This window comes from Sinocyclocheilus grahami, unplaced genomic scaffold, assembly GCF_001515645.1.
Source record: "Sinocyclocheilus grahami isolate Dianchi unplaced genomic scaffold, SAMN03320097.WGS_v1.1 scaffold720.1, whole genome shotgun sequence".
Classification (NCBI taxonomy): Eukaryota; Metazoa; Chordata; class Actinopteri; order Cypriniformes; family Cyprinidae; genus Sinocyclocheilus; species Sinocyclocheilus grahami.
This window is the reverse complement of record NW_015505899.1, coordinates 1,036,433-1,051,054: the sequence shown is the minus strand read 5'-3', so window position 1 is coordinate 1,051,054 and position 14,622 is coordinate 1,036,433. Positions and strand designations below refer to the sequence as shown.

At 40.6% G+C, this 14,622-nt stretch overlaps 1 protein-coding gene across 1 annotated transcript in view; it reads left to right on the top strand.

Annotated features, from left to right (window-relative positions):
* LOC107560322 (disks large homolog 4-like) overlaps window positions 1-14,622 on the top strand; it is a 45,786-nt gene that overhangs the window by 23,762 nt on the left and 7,402 nt on the right. Inside the window, exons 6-11 of the mRNA XM_016244466.1 lie at window positions 1,113-1,215; window positions 2,079-2,193; window positions 2,889-3,065; window positions 8,585-8,627; window positions 12,474-12,504; window positions 12,618-12,665. Of these exons, the coding sequence (XP_016099952.1) occupies window positions 1,113-1,215; window positions 2,079-2,193; window positions 2,889-3,065; window positions 8,585-8,627; window positions 12,474-12,504; window positions 12,618-12,665 (517 nt within the window). The remainder of the gene's footprint in view (window positions 1-1,112; window positions 1,216-2,078; window positions 2,194-2,888; window positions 3,066-8,584; window positions 8,628-12,473; window positions 12,505-12,617; window positions 12,666-14,622) is intronic.

The window sequence follows — 14,622 nt, the reverse complement described above, 5'->3', positions numbered from 1 at the left end:
TATACTCCCATATTGTGCATTTTTACAATATTGCTAAGCATGTTAATTGTCATAATATTATTATGCATTTTAAAGGGATAGTTCACCCAAAAATGAAAATTCTGTCATCATTTACTCACCTTCAAGTTGTTCCAAACCTTTCTTTCTCCCGTTAACCAGATCCATTATTTGAAAAAGCTGCACTGAGTAACAATTTGGATTTAGATTTTTTTTTACACTTGCACTTAAAGGGATAGATAGTTCACCCCAAAATCAAGTTCTGTCATCATTTATTCATCCTCAAGTTGTTCCGAACCTGTGTGATATTCTTTCTTCTGTAAGATATTTTGAAGAATGTGGGTAACCAAAAGTGCACAGTAGCTATCGATTTCCATAGTATGGAAAAAAATACCATGGAACTCAACCATTACCTGCCAACTGTTTAGTTACCAACATTCTTTAAAATATCTTCTTTTGTGTTCAACAGAAGAAAGAAAGTCATACAAGTTTGGAAAAACTTAATGTTGAATAAATGAAAGAGTCTTCATTTTTGGGTAAACTGTCCCTTTAAGAGCTGTTTGGATTAGTTCATGCCAGCATATAGGGATCTAAAAAATGCAATAAAGAATAGAAAATAAATAATGCAATGCAGCAGTTCTGATAATGGTGTAGTGTGGCTGCTGTTTTCTTGTTGAAATGTAGTTTGGCAGTAATGTTACAGTAATATGTTAAAGGGTTAGTTCACCCAAAAATTTAAATTAGCCCATAAATTACTCACCCTCAAGTCATCCTAGGTGTATATGACTTTCTTCTTTCAGACAAATCCAGTCGGAGTTATATTAAAAATTGTCTTTGATCTTTCAAGCTGTTTTATGGCACTTGGCAGTTATTTAATTTCTTTTGGACTGAAGCATGCAACACCCGCTGACTGCAATGATAGAGCTTGAAAGATCAAAGACAATTTTTAATATAACTCAGACTGAATTCGTCTGAAAGAAGAAAGTCATATACACCTAGGATGACTTGAGGATGAATAATGTATGGGCTAATTTTCATTTTTGGGTGAACTAACCCTTTAAGGCTGTAGTGATGTGTGAGATATGTGATTGTAATGATATGCATGTGTTTCTCAGGTGAATGGCGTGGATCTGCGGGCAGCTACACATGAACAAGCAGCAGCTGCCTTGAAGAATGCAGGACAGACTGTAACCATCATCGCTCAGTACAGACCAGAAGGTCAGAACACACACACACCTGACTGAACTGTCTTGCACACTAGGTATAAAGCTGACACTTGCCAAATGGAGGTAAAATGGACAGTGCAAAATTAATCTTTTAAGAACTGCAAAATAATGTACTAGTGCTATATTTCTTTAAAATAAATATCACTTTTTTGATATTTTGTTATATAGTGCAAATTAGGGGTGTAATGATACACAAACATGATGGTTCGGTGTACTGTTACACCCCTAGTGCAAATACATTTATACATTTTTAATTCTGGCGTAAGTGTTTAAAAACGTTTTGAAGCCTCTGTATACATTACTGTTCAAACATTTGTGAGGTTTATTTTTTATTATTTTATTCAATCAATCAATTCATCAAAAAATCCTGAAATTCTAAAATCCGAAAATTATCACCAGAAATATGAAGTAGCACAACTGTTTTCAAACATTTTCAATATTAATGATAAATGTTTCTTGAGCAGTAAATGAGCATATTAGAATGATTTCTGAGGGATCATGTGACACTGAAGACTGGAGTAATGATGCTGAAAATGTAGGTTTGATCACAGGAATAAATTACATTTTACAATATATTCAGATAGAAAACAGTTATTTTAAATGGTAAAAATATTTCATAATATTACTGATTTTTATTTTATTTTTGATCAAATAAATGCAGCTTTGGTGAGCAGAAGAGGCTTTTTTCAAAAACATTTGAAAATCTTACCGACCCCAAACTTTTGAATTCTGGTGAACATTAGACTCTCACACACATCACATCAGTGTCCAAACTGACACAAATGGTTGATTTCTCATGAATGTAGCTCTTATGTGCTGTGCAGTGTTGGATAACAGTTGTGTTTGTTTGTTCAGAGTACAGTCGATTTGAAGCTAAAATTCACGACCTCAGAGAGCAGCTGATGAACAGCAGTATGGGCTCTGGAACAACTACATTACGAAGTAACCCTAAACGAGGCTTTTATATCAGGTAAACATACGACATACATTACAACTACAAAAAAGACAATAATTCGACATTTCAAAGTACACTTTTTAAAGTGCACATAAGTGTGTTAATAAACATTCATGAACGTGAACTCTCACTTAAGTGGTCTTTGATTTAATTAATATTATTTGCAGTTACAGTTTCTACAATCTTTAAATATACTTATAAGATTTTAAATACACTGCAAGTGCACATTCAATACAGTTAAGCACACTTCTTTTTCGCAAGGGTGGATTTCCTAGATAACCTACTACATTTGTCAAAATGGTTATAAGCAGAGCACATTGCCTATACTGCATCCCATAATCCACTGCACTCAACTTGACCTTCCGTCTCCAGTGTGACAAATTAACTGGATGCTATATATACCTCGATTTTTACATCTCTTGCTCAATATTTATGTTTGAGTTACAACATAAAGGGATCATACTGCATACTGTTTAACATAGTCCACACTGCACAGTTTGCAGAAAGCAGAAGGCTTGTTCCATTCTGAACAGAGCCCCAAAAAAATGAAAAAAGGCCAAAAATAATTTATTGCTGTATTGCTCAATTTCAACCCAATTCCATGCTTTTCCTTTGATGTTTTTCCTTTTTAACCCCCACCCCCTCCCTCTGTCCTCCTTTATCCTCTCTTTTCCCCATGACTTATATTCTCTCTCTCTGTCGTTTGGCAGGGCTCTGTTTGACTATGATAAGACAGCAGACTGTGGTTTCCTGAGTCAGGCCGTGGGCTTTAAGTTTGGAGATGTGCTGCATGTTTTGGACTGTGGAGATGAGGAGTGGTGGCAGGCCTGCAGAGTCAGCCCACAGGGGGATGAGGAGGAGGTCGGCTTCATCCCCAGCAAGAGGAGGTATGTGTGTGTGTGTGTGTGTGTCGCTGCTTTCTCTTGTGTTATCTGCTCTGTTGTCCTTGAGCAAAATAATATTCAAGCAGCTTAAAGAGGCTTTTTAGCTTTTAACTCTCTCTCTCTCATTCTAACCCACTGTTACAAGGACGTGCTCTAGAGACATTTATCCCCACAAACATTTCTCTCCAGTCATTTTAAAAGAAAGTTCTGGGATAAATGCTTAATTTAAGCTCTGGTGATAGCCTATGAAATGTTAAAAAATCTTCCCTCAGACTCCCTCAAAACGGAAATTACACTACCATTCAAACGTTTGCGGTCAGTAAGATTTTTCATTGTTTTTGAATGAAGTCTATTATATTCACCAAGGCTGCATTTATTTAATCAAAAATACAGTAAAAACAGTAATATTCTGAAATATTATTACAATTTAAAATAAATGTTTTCTATTTTAATATATTTAAAAGTGTAATTTATTTTTCAGTGTTATAATTTACAGTACATTTCACATTTTAAAAAAATGCAAAAACAATATGATTTCTCAATAAAACAACTATTGTTTTTTTTCTCGTTTCTATATTTTAGCATTGTATCACATCTGTTAGTTGCCAAGCTTAATCTTTAAACATCATTTTGATATTACAAAGAAAACGTCTTAGGTTACGAATGTAACGTCTAGGTTACTTGTGTAACCCTCGTTCCCTGAAGGAGGGAACGGAGACGTTACGTCAGTGACTGACGAATTGGGATCTCGCCCGAGAGCCCAATCACCTTCGAGTGTTAACTAAACAAGCCAATGACAGTTGGCGTGCGTGTTTCGCCACGCGCACCCCGCCCCGCAGCGCGGGTATAAAAGGAGAGCGCGTGCAAACGCACATCAGTTTTTTGCTGAGGAGCCGAGACTACGTGCCCCGGCCGTACAGCGGTGGTACAGCAACTGTGGCAACGGAACGTAACGTCTCCGTTCCCTCCTTCAGGGAACGAGGGTTACACAAGTAACCTAGACGTTCCCATTCAGTCAGTCACGTTCTACGTTACGTCAGTGACTGACGAATTGGGATCCGTATGGAAAACGCCACTATTGCTGACCCCCTCCAGTGCCCTGCGGAAGCCGGCAAGTCCCCCCACACCAGCTGGGGCGGAAGATAGGACAGCGGCTAGGCAGAGGTGTCCGCCACTGCTGTTCCATACAGTGGTGCATTGGATAACACTGGGAAAGCGTACCCAGTTAGGATGCTACGGAAGCCACATCCCGCACATAGGAGGTATTATGTGGAATTACACATATGGACTGGCCCAGGGCAGTACTACATATGGAAGTCTCTGCGGTAGACTCAACCCGCCTGGGGTGAGATCACTACACAGCCGAGATGGCAGTGAACGACTGCCAGGGAAAGACACGGGCTTACCGTGAGGGGAGCCGTACCGTGGAAGAATACACATGTGGGATCACCCGAAGGGGGAATCACTACACACGGGCACCTAGCCCAGCACAAGGGCTGACCTTGGGCATGCACACGAGTGCTGAGCCTGGCGTCTGGCGCTCCGCCACGCCTGACCGCCGAGGGTGCGGGAGGAACTCCACCAGGGTTCGCCATGGGGAACTGATTGAGGAGCACAAAAGCGCACGTATCCGGTCCGTAGAGGGGAATGGCGCAGCAAGCGTGATCGACACCGAGCAGGTCCGGTGTTACTGCCTACCTGAGGCGAGTACACGAGAGATTATAGAATCTCGCAAACGTGTTAGGCTTCGCCCAGCCGGCAGCTCTACAGATGTCTGCTATCGAGGTGCCCCGCGCCAATGCCCAAGAAGATGCCACTCCTCTCGTAGAGTGAGCTCTCACTCCGAGGGGGCATGGTAAACGTTGGGCCTGGTATGCCAAGACTATAGCCTCCACTAACCAGTGGGCAAGTCTTTGTTTGGAGACAGCCTTTCCCTTCTGCTGACCTCCAAAGCAGACAAAGAGCTGGTTTGAGGTCCTGAAGCTCCGCGTACGGTCCACGTAAATGCACAGAGCGCGAACGGGACAGAGCAGAGCGATGGCTGGGTCTGCCTCCTCCCGGGGCAGCGCTTGCAATTTCACCACCTGATCCCTGAAAGGCGTGGTGGGAACTTTGGGCACATATCCGGGCTGGGGTCTCAGGACAACGTGAGAGTTACCCGTCCCGAATTCTAGGCACGAATCGTCAACCGAGAATGCCTGCAGGTCCCCTACCCTCTTGACCGAGGCCAAAGCGGTGAGGAGCGCTGTCTTTAATGACAGAACCTTAAGCTCTACTGACTGCAGAGGCTCAAAGGGCTCCTCCTTCAGGGCCGTCAAGACCGAGGGGAGATCCCAAGAGGGTAACAGGTGAGGGCGCGGAGGATTCAGCCTCCTTGCCCCTCTGAGAAACCTGATGATCAGGTCGGGCATCTACGGGGGTCTTCCAGGCGGGAAGAGCACCAACCGACGAACAGGTTCCACTTCAGCCTGTAAGCGTGTCTGGTAGACGGGGCCCTAGCTGAAGCGATGGTGTTTACTACCGCTGGAGGTAGCCCACCTAGAACCTCCGCGTCCCGTCCAGGGACCATAAGTGGAGATTCCACAAGTCCGGACGCGGGTGCCAGAGGGTGCCCCATCCTGTCCTCTGCCTGTGTCCCGCACAAGATGCTGGACCCCGCCCTGTCCGAGGACCCAGCACACTCGTCCGGGGTGGTGCGATGGTGCGACATGCTTGAGGAATGAGAGGCCCACGGAGACTTACTCGACGGGGAAGCTCTCACCGTAACCCCCCTGACCATCTGACCATGAACCGAAGGAGTCCTCCGAGAACCAGAGGAGCTATCATCCATGAGCGCTGCTTCAGCGTGCTGTAAGCCCAAGCACGAGAGGCAGTGATCATGACCGTCAGATGGAGGCAGGAAGCGACCACATCCAGAAACGCACGAGCAGGAAGCCATCTTTAAAAAGACGCCCGTCGCTCGTGAAGCTCTTTTAGAATTTGCTCTTTTAGAAAGAAACACTCTTTTAGAGAGAGCGCTGAAGCGCCCAGGGGTGGTCGTGGCGAGATCGCAGAATGGAAGCTGCAGCCCGCCGAGGTTTCAGCAGCCTGGATGGCAACCCCCGCTGATATGCCGTCACACCAACGCCAGCTGTTTCTCTCGAACACTCACGGAGATTCATCCTGTAGAAGGCTCCGCTTCCGAAGTGAAAAGCTGATGTGCATTTGAATGCGCTCTCCTTTTATACCCGCGCTGCGGGGCGGGGTGCGCGTGGCGAAACACGCACGCCAACTGTCATTGGCTTGTTTAGTTAACACTCGAAGGTGATTGGGCTCTCGGGTGAGATCCCAATTCGTCAGTCACGACTGATGTAACGTAGAACGTGACTGACTGAAAGGGAACCATGGTTCCGCGAGGGAACAAGACGCTGCGTCGGAGAACACTTTGGGAACGCCTTCTGTGACCACGCTCTGAATAACATGTGAAATCAGTCCAATAGCTGGGAGAGACATCACAGGCGGGTGACGTCATGGCCAGGAAGCTATAAAAGCACGTGTGGCGGAGCTGGTGTCAGCTTCAGGAATGAAGCAAGTGCCGGCAGGGATGCCAGAAGTATGGCACCGAGACGCAGCGTCTCGTTCCCTCGAGGAACCAGGGTTACATACGTAACCTGAGACGTTCCTCTTCAGGAACTCGAGCTGCATCGGAGAACGCTTTGGGAACGAGAATGCCCACTCTGCCAGACTTGCAAATCCCTGCCTAGTGTGAAAGAGCACAACTAAGATGAGAGAAAGGGGAGCCAGGAGTGGCTAAAGTAGGCGGGGCCTGCCATCCCGAAGGCCAACTTCTGGAGGAGTGAGCCTTGACCCCCCAAAGGAGAGGGGAGATAAGAGGACTCGAGGCTATGGAATAGCATCCTGATCCACCACTTAGCATAAGCTTCTCTGGCCAGAGGCCTCGGCCTCAGCGCACCGCAGAGGAATCGTGTAAGAAGAGGGTGTCTTCCCACTGAATGGCCACCGAGAGGGGCGTGGTAGGCCGCAATGGCCGCCACGAAGACCTCTAGGGGGGAGTGGGTAAAACCTGCAGATAAACAGGCATGCAGGAACTCCAAACAGGCAGTTAGCTCCGAGGGTGTGCCATCCGCCTGTAAGAGGAGATCACTCCTGACGGGAATCTCCCATAGAGTGCCGTCGAGGAGAGAAATCAGGCCCGAGAACCAACTTGGCCCGGCCAGGACGGGGATACTAACAACAGACGGGCCCCGTCCCGGCGCACTCTCTCCAGAACTCCCGGGAGCAGAACAATCGGAGGAAAGGCGTACAGACGAAGCCTCGGCCATGTGTACCAGTGGAGCTGGATGAGTCAGAGAGAACCAGAGGGGACAGTGCGATGTCATATGAGTCGCAACAGGTCCACCTGAGCCTGGCCAAACACTCTCCATATCTGCTTCACCACCTCGGGGAACTTTTCTGATTATGTGATCTTCTGAGTATTAATGTTAAAAATTGTTGTGATTCTTATTATTTTTGTGGAGACCATGATACATTAATTACTCACCCTCGTGTCGTTTCTACAAATTAAGATATTTTTGATGGAATCTGAGAGCTGTCTGACCCTCCATAGACAGCAATACAGCCGAAATGTTCCCAGGTCCAGAGACGTAGCAAGGACGGAATTTTACGAAGCTACGAGAATACTTTTTATCCGCAAAAGAAAAAAAATAACAACTTTATTCAACAATTTGTCTCCTCCATGTCACCCTGTAGTGCCATTTTGGAGAGTATCTGTTGGACGTAAACAACGTATGCTGTTCTGTGTTTTTCAGGATTCTTTTCCACATTTAAACAGGATTTATTTGAAATACAAATATTTGTAACATTATAAAAGTTCATGAAAAGGAAAAAGTTACATCACGTACATTTTGGTATTCATTTATGAATCAGGCAGAAGTAACCAGGTTTATCGGCTTTACACTGTCATTACAGAAATAAGATATTTTATTATATACCAGTCTCATGTTAACATATATGTTTTATGGCTATAATCTCAAAAGAATATGGGACGAATTCACTAAACATTTTTGCATGTGCTATTTCAGCTCAAATTTACTATTTAATTTACCACCTGGAATACAGTTTAACCAGGTGCTTTCTGCACCAGGGGTGTGAGATATGTGCCAGCTATGATAATATCTTAATTGCTGTTTTAACAATGTGTGAAATTACATTATCCAGTGTCACTCACTTCACAAAAACACACCACGAGAGTCCACGCATTCACTGCATGATGTAGCCTGTTATAATGCAGTTAGCATGCCCTCAAAATGTAAGATTTTTTTGGGGGAAAATTCGTTTTCTTTTATAAGATATGGTATAGTTAAGCAATATCACACTAGGTAAAGTCTCAGAATCACTTACAAGTTGGTGAACTGCATTTTTTCATTTTTGTGGAATTCCCCCCTCAGTGTTAATTTTCCTGTTTATATGTGTATCTATATATATCTTCATGAATCATTCATTCAAATCAATCTTTCTTCCAGGGTTGAGAGAAAAGACTGGTCACGGTTGAAGTCAAAAGAAAGGGTAAGATCCTTGCTCAAACACAAACAGCTGCTTGCAGTTCATCCCATTCAAATATTTTCCTTTAAATTACTCCAAAAGCATTTGGCTCTCCTATGAGATTTGTTCTTCTACTCTATAATCAGTTGTGATGGGTTTAGAGTAGCAGTGGTGTGTTCGCAGCCCATGGGAGTCTATCAAACAGTTGTTTCATGAAAGCACTGAAACTCCTGGGCATTGTGAGCCTGTAGGGCGCATGCTGTAGATACAGATCACTGTGCTCACAAACACACACATGCATTCAGCACATGTGCTCAGTGCTCTCTGTAGGTTTTCCTGTGAAATTAATATTTTAAGCTTCCTATCTTTTACCTGGGCATTTCAGCATTGTGGTGGTATGCATATATAAAATCCCTTAATTGACATTTGTAGAAAAAAAGGAAACCAGGGAAAACATCCACATGCTCATGTTACACAGTTAAAAATTTTTTCAGATGCCACTTTATTATCTTGTGAAAAAAAAGTATGTGTAGTTGCACTGAGTATTTAGTGCAAATCTTAAAAGTATTTCAAATCTAATAAGTAAACTGTTTATGTACTATATTTAAAAAAAATACTACTGACAAAGTACTGACAGATAATAAAATATTAACGAAATAAAGGTAGGGATGTCCCAAGCCAATCTCAAGGATCGGGATCGGGGCTGATTAAGGTTTTTTTTTTTTTTTTTTTATTTTTTTTGGTATGGGGTTTAATGGGCCGTATCTTTTTTTTTCACCAGAAGCTGAGCAAAGGGTCTGAATACTTAGGACCATGTGATATTTCAGTTTTTCTTTTTTAATAAATCTGCAAAAATGTCAACAATTCTGTGTTTTTCTGTCAATATGGGGTGCTGTGTGTACATTAATGAGGAAAAAAAATTAACTTAAATGATTTTAGCAAATGGCTGCAATATAACAAAGAGTGAAAAATTTAAGCGGGTCTGAATACTTTCCGTACCCACTGTATATAAAATGACTGTAGGAATTATGTTATTTTTACAAACACACACACACACACACACACATTGGTGGCCAAAGGCCAAAATTATGAGAACACTAGTATTTTCACCATCTAAAAAATGGTTTCATCATCCAGTCTGTCTGGAATGGCATGAAGAAACAGAACAAACTGAGACAGACTAAATCCAGAAGCTACAGTACTGTTAAAAGTTTTAAGCACTTGTGTAAAAATGCTGTAAAATGAGGATGCTATCAAAAATAATGTCATAAATCTCTATTAAATAAATTAAATCAACATTTGGTGTAACCATCCTTTGCATATATAGCAGCGTTTGCCCTAGGTGCACTTGTGCATAGTTTTTCAGGTAGCTTTGCAGGTAGGTTTCTTGAAGCATCTTGGAGACATTTCCACAGTTCTTCTGGAATTAGTCTGTCTCGGTTTGTTCTGTTTCTTCATGTCATTCCAGACAGACTGGATGATGTTGAGATCAGATCTCTGTGTGGAGCACTGGCTGTTGTCAGACTCCTTGTGCAAACTAAAATCTTACTGGATTATTACAATTAATGGCAAAATGAATGTTTAGAAATGTAAACTGATATTTCCTACTGACACACTACAGCAGAAGATAGAAATAACTGACTTAAAACCTTTTTTAGCTGGTAAAAATACTTGTGTTTAATAATTTTGGCCACCACTGTATATAAATATAAATATATAAAATTGTATACATTACTGTTCTTTAAGTGTGCTTACAAAGAGTCTACTTTTATAACTTTTTCTTAACACACTTAAGTACAAAGAACTGCACTATGTCATAATTTTAAATTAAGTTTAACTTGAAAGTACATAATTAAATAATTTTAAAATATATTTTGTAATTTAAATAAGTACACTTACTAACATACTAAAGCACATATAATTTTAACTGTAGTGTTATTTGATATCACATTTAAAGTTAATATATTTTTAAATGTACTAAACTGCATCATTACAAGTGTGTAATTATAAATATACTTAAATACATACAAGCCTTAATAGAAATTATGTTAAAGTATATTTTAGTTTACCATAGATGCTTGTCAGTAGATTCAGCAGTACACTAACCATATTTCAGACAGCTACAGTAATTATGTATAATTTATATACAGGTGCATCTCAATAAATTAGAATGTCGTGGAAAAGTTCATTTATTTCAGTAATTCAACTCAAATTGTGAAACTCTGTGAAACTTTCTGGAAAGTATGTTAATTTACTGTACATGTACTCAATACTTGGTAGGGGCTCCTTTTGCTTTAATTACTGCCTCAATTCGGCGTGGCATGGAGGTGATCAGTTTGTGGCACTGCTGAGGTGGTATGGAAGCCCAGGTTTCTTTGACAGTGGCCTTCAGCTCATCTGCATTTTTTGGTCTCTTGTTTCTCATTTTCCTCTTGACAATACCCCATAGATTCTCTATAGGGTTCAGGTCTGGTGAGTTTGCTGGCCAGTCAAGCACACCAACACCATGGTAATTTAACCAACTTTTGGTGCTTTTGACAGTGTGGGCAGGTGCCAAATCCTGCTGGAAAAATGAAATCAGCATCTTCAAAAAGCTGGTCAGCAGAAGGAAGCATGAAGTGCTCCAAAATTTCTTGGTAAACGGGTGCAGTGACGTTGGTTTTCAAAAAACACAATGGACCAACACCAGCAGATGACATTGCACCCCAAATCATCACAGACTGTGGAAACTTAACACTGGACTTCAAGCAACTTGGGCTATGAGCTTCTCCACCCTTCCTCCAGACTCTAGGACCTTGGTTTCCAAATGAAATACAAAACTTGCTCTCATCTGAAAAGAGGACTTTGGACCACTGGGCAATATTCCAGTTCTTCTTCTCCTTAGCCTAGGTAAGACGCCTCTGACGTTGTCTGTGGTTCGGGAGTGGCTTAACAAGAGGAATACGACAACTGTAGCCAAATTCCTTGACACGTCTGTGTGTGGTGGCTCTTGAGCCTCAGTCCATTCCTTGTGAAGTTCACTCAAATTCTTGAATCGATTTTGCTTGACAATCCTCATAAGGCTGCGGTTCTCTCAGTTGGTTGTGCATCTTTTTCTTCCACACTTTTTCCTTCCACTCAACTTTCTGTTAACATGCTTGGATACAGCACTCTGTGAACAGCCAGCTTCTTTGGCAATGAATATTTGTGGCTTACCCTCCTTGTGAAGGGTGTCAATGATTGTCTTCTGGACAACTGTCAGATCAGCAGTCTTCCCCATGATTGTGTAGCCTAGTGAACCAAACTGAGAGACCATTTTGAAGGCTCAGGAAACCTTTGCAGGTGTTTTGAGTTAATTAGCTGATTGGCATGTCACCATATTCTAATTTGTTGAGATGTGTGAATTGGTGGGTTTTTGTTAAATGTGAGCCAAAATCATCACAATTAAAAGAACCAAAGACTTAAACTACTTCAGTCTGTGTGCATTGAATTTATTTAATACACGAGTTTCACAATTTGAGTCGAATTACTGAAATAAATTAACTTTTCCACGACATTCTAATTTATTGCGATGCGCCTGTATAAAGATGTCTTTAAGTCCTACTTAAGTGGGTTAAAAGCACTCTAAAGTTCAGCTAACTGCATTTTAATATGACTTTAAACTATAATACATTTTCATCTAAATCATCTACTTTCATCTCATAAATATAATCATTCTGACAGGACTTGGGGGCAGCATTAGCACTGCATCTCCTACACTTTTATTATGGGCTGTTAACCCCTTTAGGCCATGACAAATGCTGCAATAACTGGATGTTTACATCTAAACTGATGCAGGAAACAGTCTATTACAATTTAATAAGCATTGTACCCTCTATATCCTTTTGACAGGACCGAAGTCGAGACAGTACACTTTCACAGGGTGAGTTACAACCGCACAGTAGAGCCCTGAATACTGATACAGAGTTAAATGTTTTGTTTTTGTTGCATGTATTACAAACATAAACTGATGTATGTGTATTTGTTGTCTTTCAGGAAGGGAAGAGCCAGTACGGAGTTACGAGACACTTGCACAAGTGGAAGGTTGGATAACTTGACTGAGTCACCATATGTTGTGTCATTTTATATGCTTGCTCTGATTCAAACCCTAGTGAGATGCCTTGCGTTCTGTCTATATAGGCAGCATCCTAAATGAAATAAAAACCTCATACTGTATGTGATTCAATTCAGACACTCTATAGACAGCAACCACTCAAACAAATATCACAGATGAGAGCAAGACAAATAGCACACTAACGCTGAAAGTTGATTCTAATATTTTGAATTTTGATGTAAAACATATTTTTAGATGTAACTACTGTTATTGATACTTTTCATTACTGAATAATAATATGTTCAAAAAACAGTTTTTGTGTGGGGAGTATGAAATATGTAGGGTGATTATTAGAATGAGTAATCAACTAATCTTCAATTATTTCACCAATTAATCAGTAGGCTTTGATTAATTATTTAGATTTTGCAATTTGTTAAAACATTGAGTTATACTGTACATACACCGCATGCATAATTATTAGGTACGTTGATATTCTGATCATATTTTTTTTCCAAGCACATTTTACCAATTCCAAACCACATCTATCTTAATAACTACTATTAATTTTGTATTTAATCATTTATAAGTGATATATAATTGTCCATGAAGGCTGGAAGTGAAAAACTCCTTATATTCAGGTGTGCAGAATTATTAGGCATGTTTTCTTTTACAGATGAAATGAGCCAAAAAATAGGTTTAACTCAGACTGAAAATATCAACGTGCCTTATAATTACGCACGTGGTGTATTTTATACATATTCATATACATACAGAGCTGCTTTATAGCAGAAAACCCAAGTTGTAATTCTAACTGAAAAGGACACTGATATTATGTTCAAAAAACAGTTTTTGTGTGGGGAGTATGAAATATGTAGGGTGATTATTAGAATGAGTAATCAACTAATCTTCAATTATTTCACCAATTAATCAGTAGGCTTTGATTAATTATTTAGATTTTGCAATTTGTTAAAACATTGAGTTATACTGTACATACACCGCATGCATAATTATTAGGTACGTTGATATTCTGATCATATTTTTTTTCCAAGCACATTTTACCAATTCCAAACCACATCTATCTTAATAACTACTATTAATTTTGTATTTAATCATTTATAAGTGATATATAATTGTCCATGAAGGCTGGAAGTGAAAAACTCCTTATATTCAGGTGTGCAGAATTATTAGGCATGTTTTCTTTTACAGATGAAATGAGCCAAAAAATAGGTTTAACTCAGACTGAAAATATCAACGTGCCTAATAATTACGCACGTGGTGTATTTTATACATATTCATATACATACAGAGCTGCTTTATAGCAGAAAACCCAAGTTGTAATTCTAACTGAAAAGGACACTGATACGGTTTTAGCATGTTTAATACTGTAAAGCTGCTTGCTTTAAAGGGGACATCAGGTGCCCATTTTCCACAAGTTGATATGATACTTTAGGGTCTTCATGAAATGTTGGTAATATATTTTGGTTAAAATGTGACTTTACTGTAGTGCTAATTGCAGAGCTCATGCAAACATATCCACATTGCTATGATGAGATGCTTTCTTAACTGCTGTTTTCTAACTCTATACATTTTATTGTGTGTTTACTTGGTTATTGAGAGGAAAGCTCGCAGCACATATTGCACATTCATCTAAATGTGCAACTGCTCTCTGCGGCGTTTGGATGTTCGCTAACACTGTTTGCAGATATCATACTTCTTTTTACCCCTAACCAAAGAACAAAAGAACTTTGCCTTGAGAATATCAGGGCCTTTGCACATGACAGCTTTTTTTGTTCGTAATTTTGTAAAATCTTCCCACACTCTGCTGGTTCGGATTCATTTTCATGTTCATTGTGTTCATGGGTTCACAGATTCATTGTGTCATAAGCGTGTCTTCTTTTGTTTGATTGCATCAGAGAGCACTGAATTTCAGTCTTGCGCTACAGCACC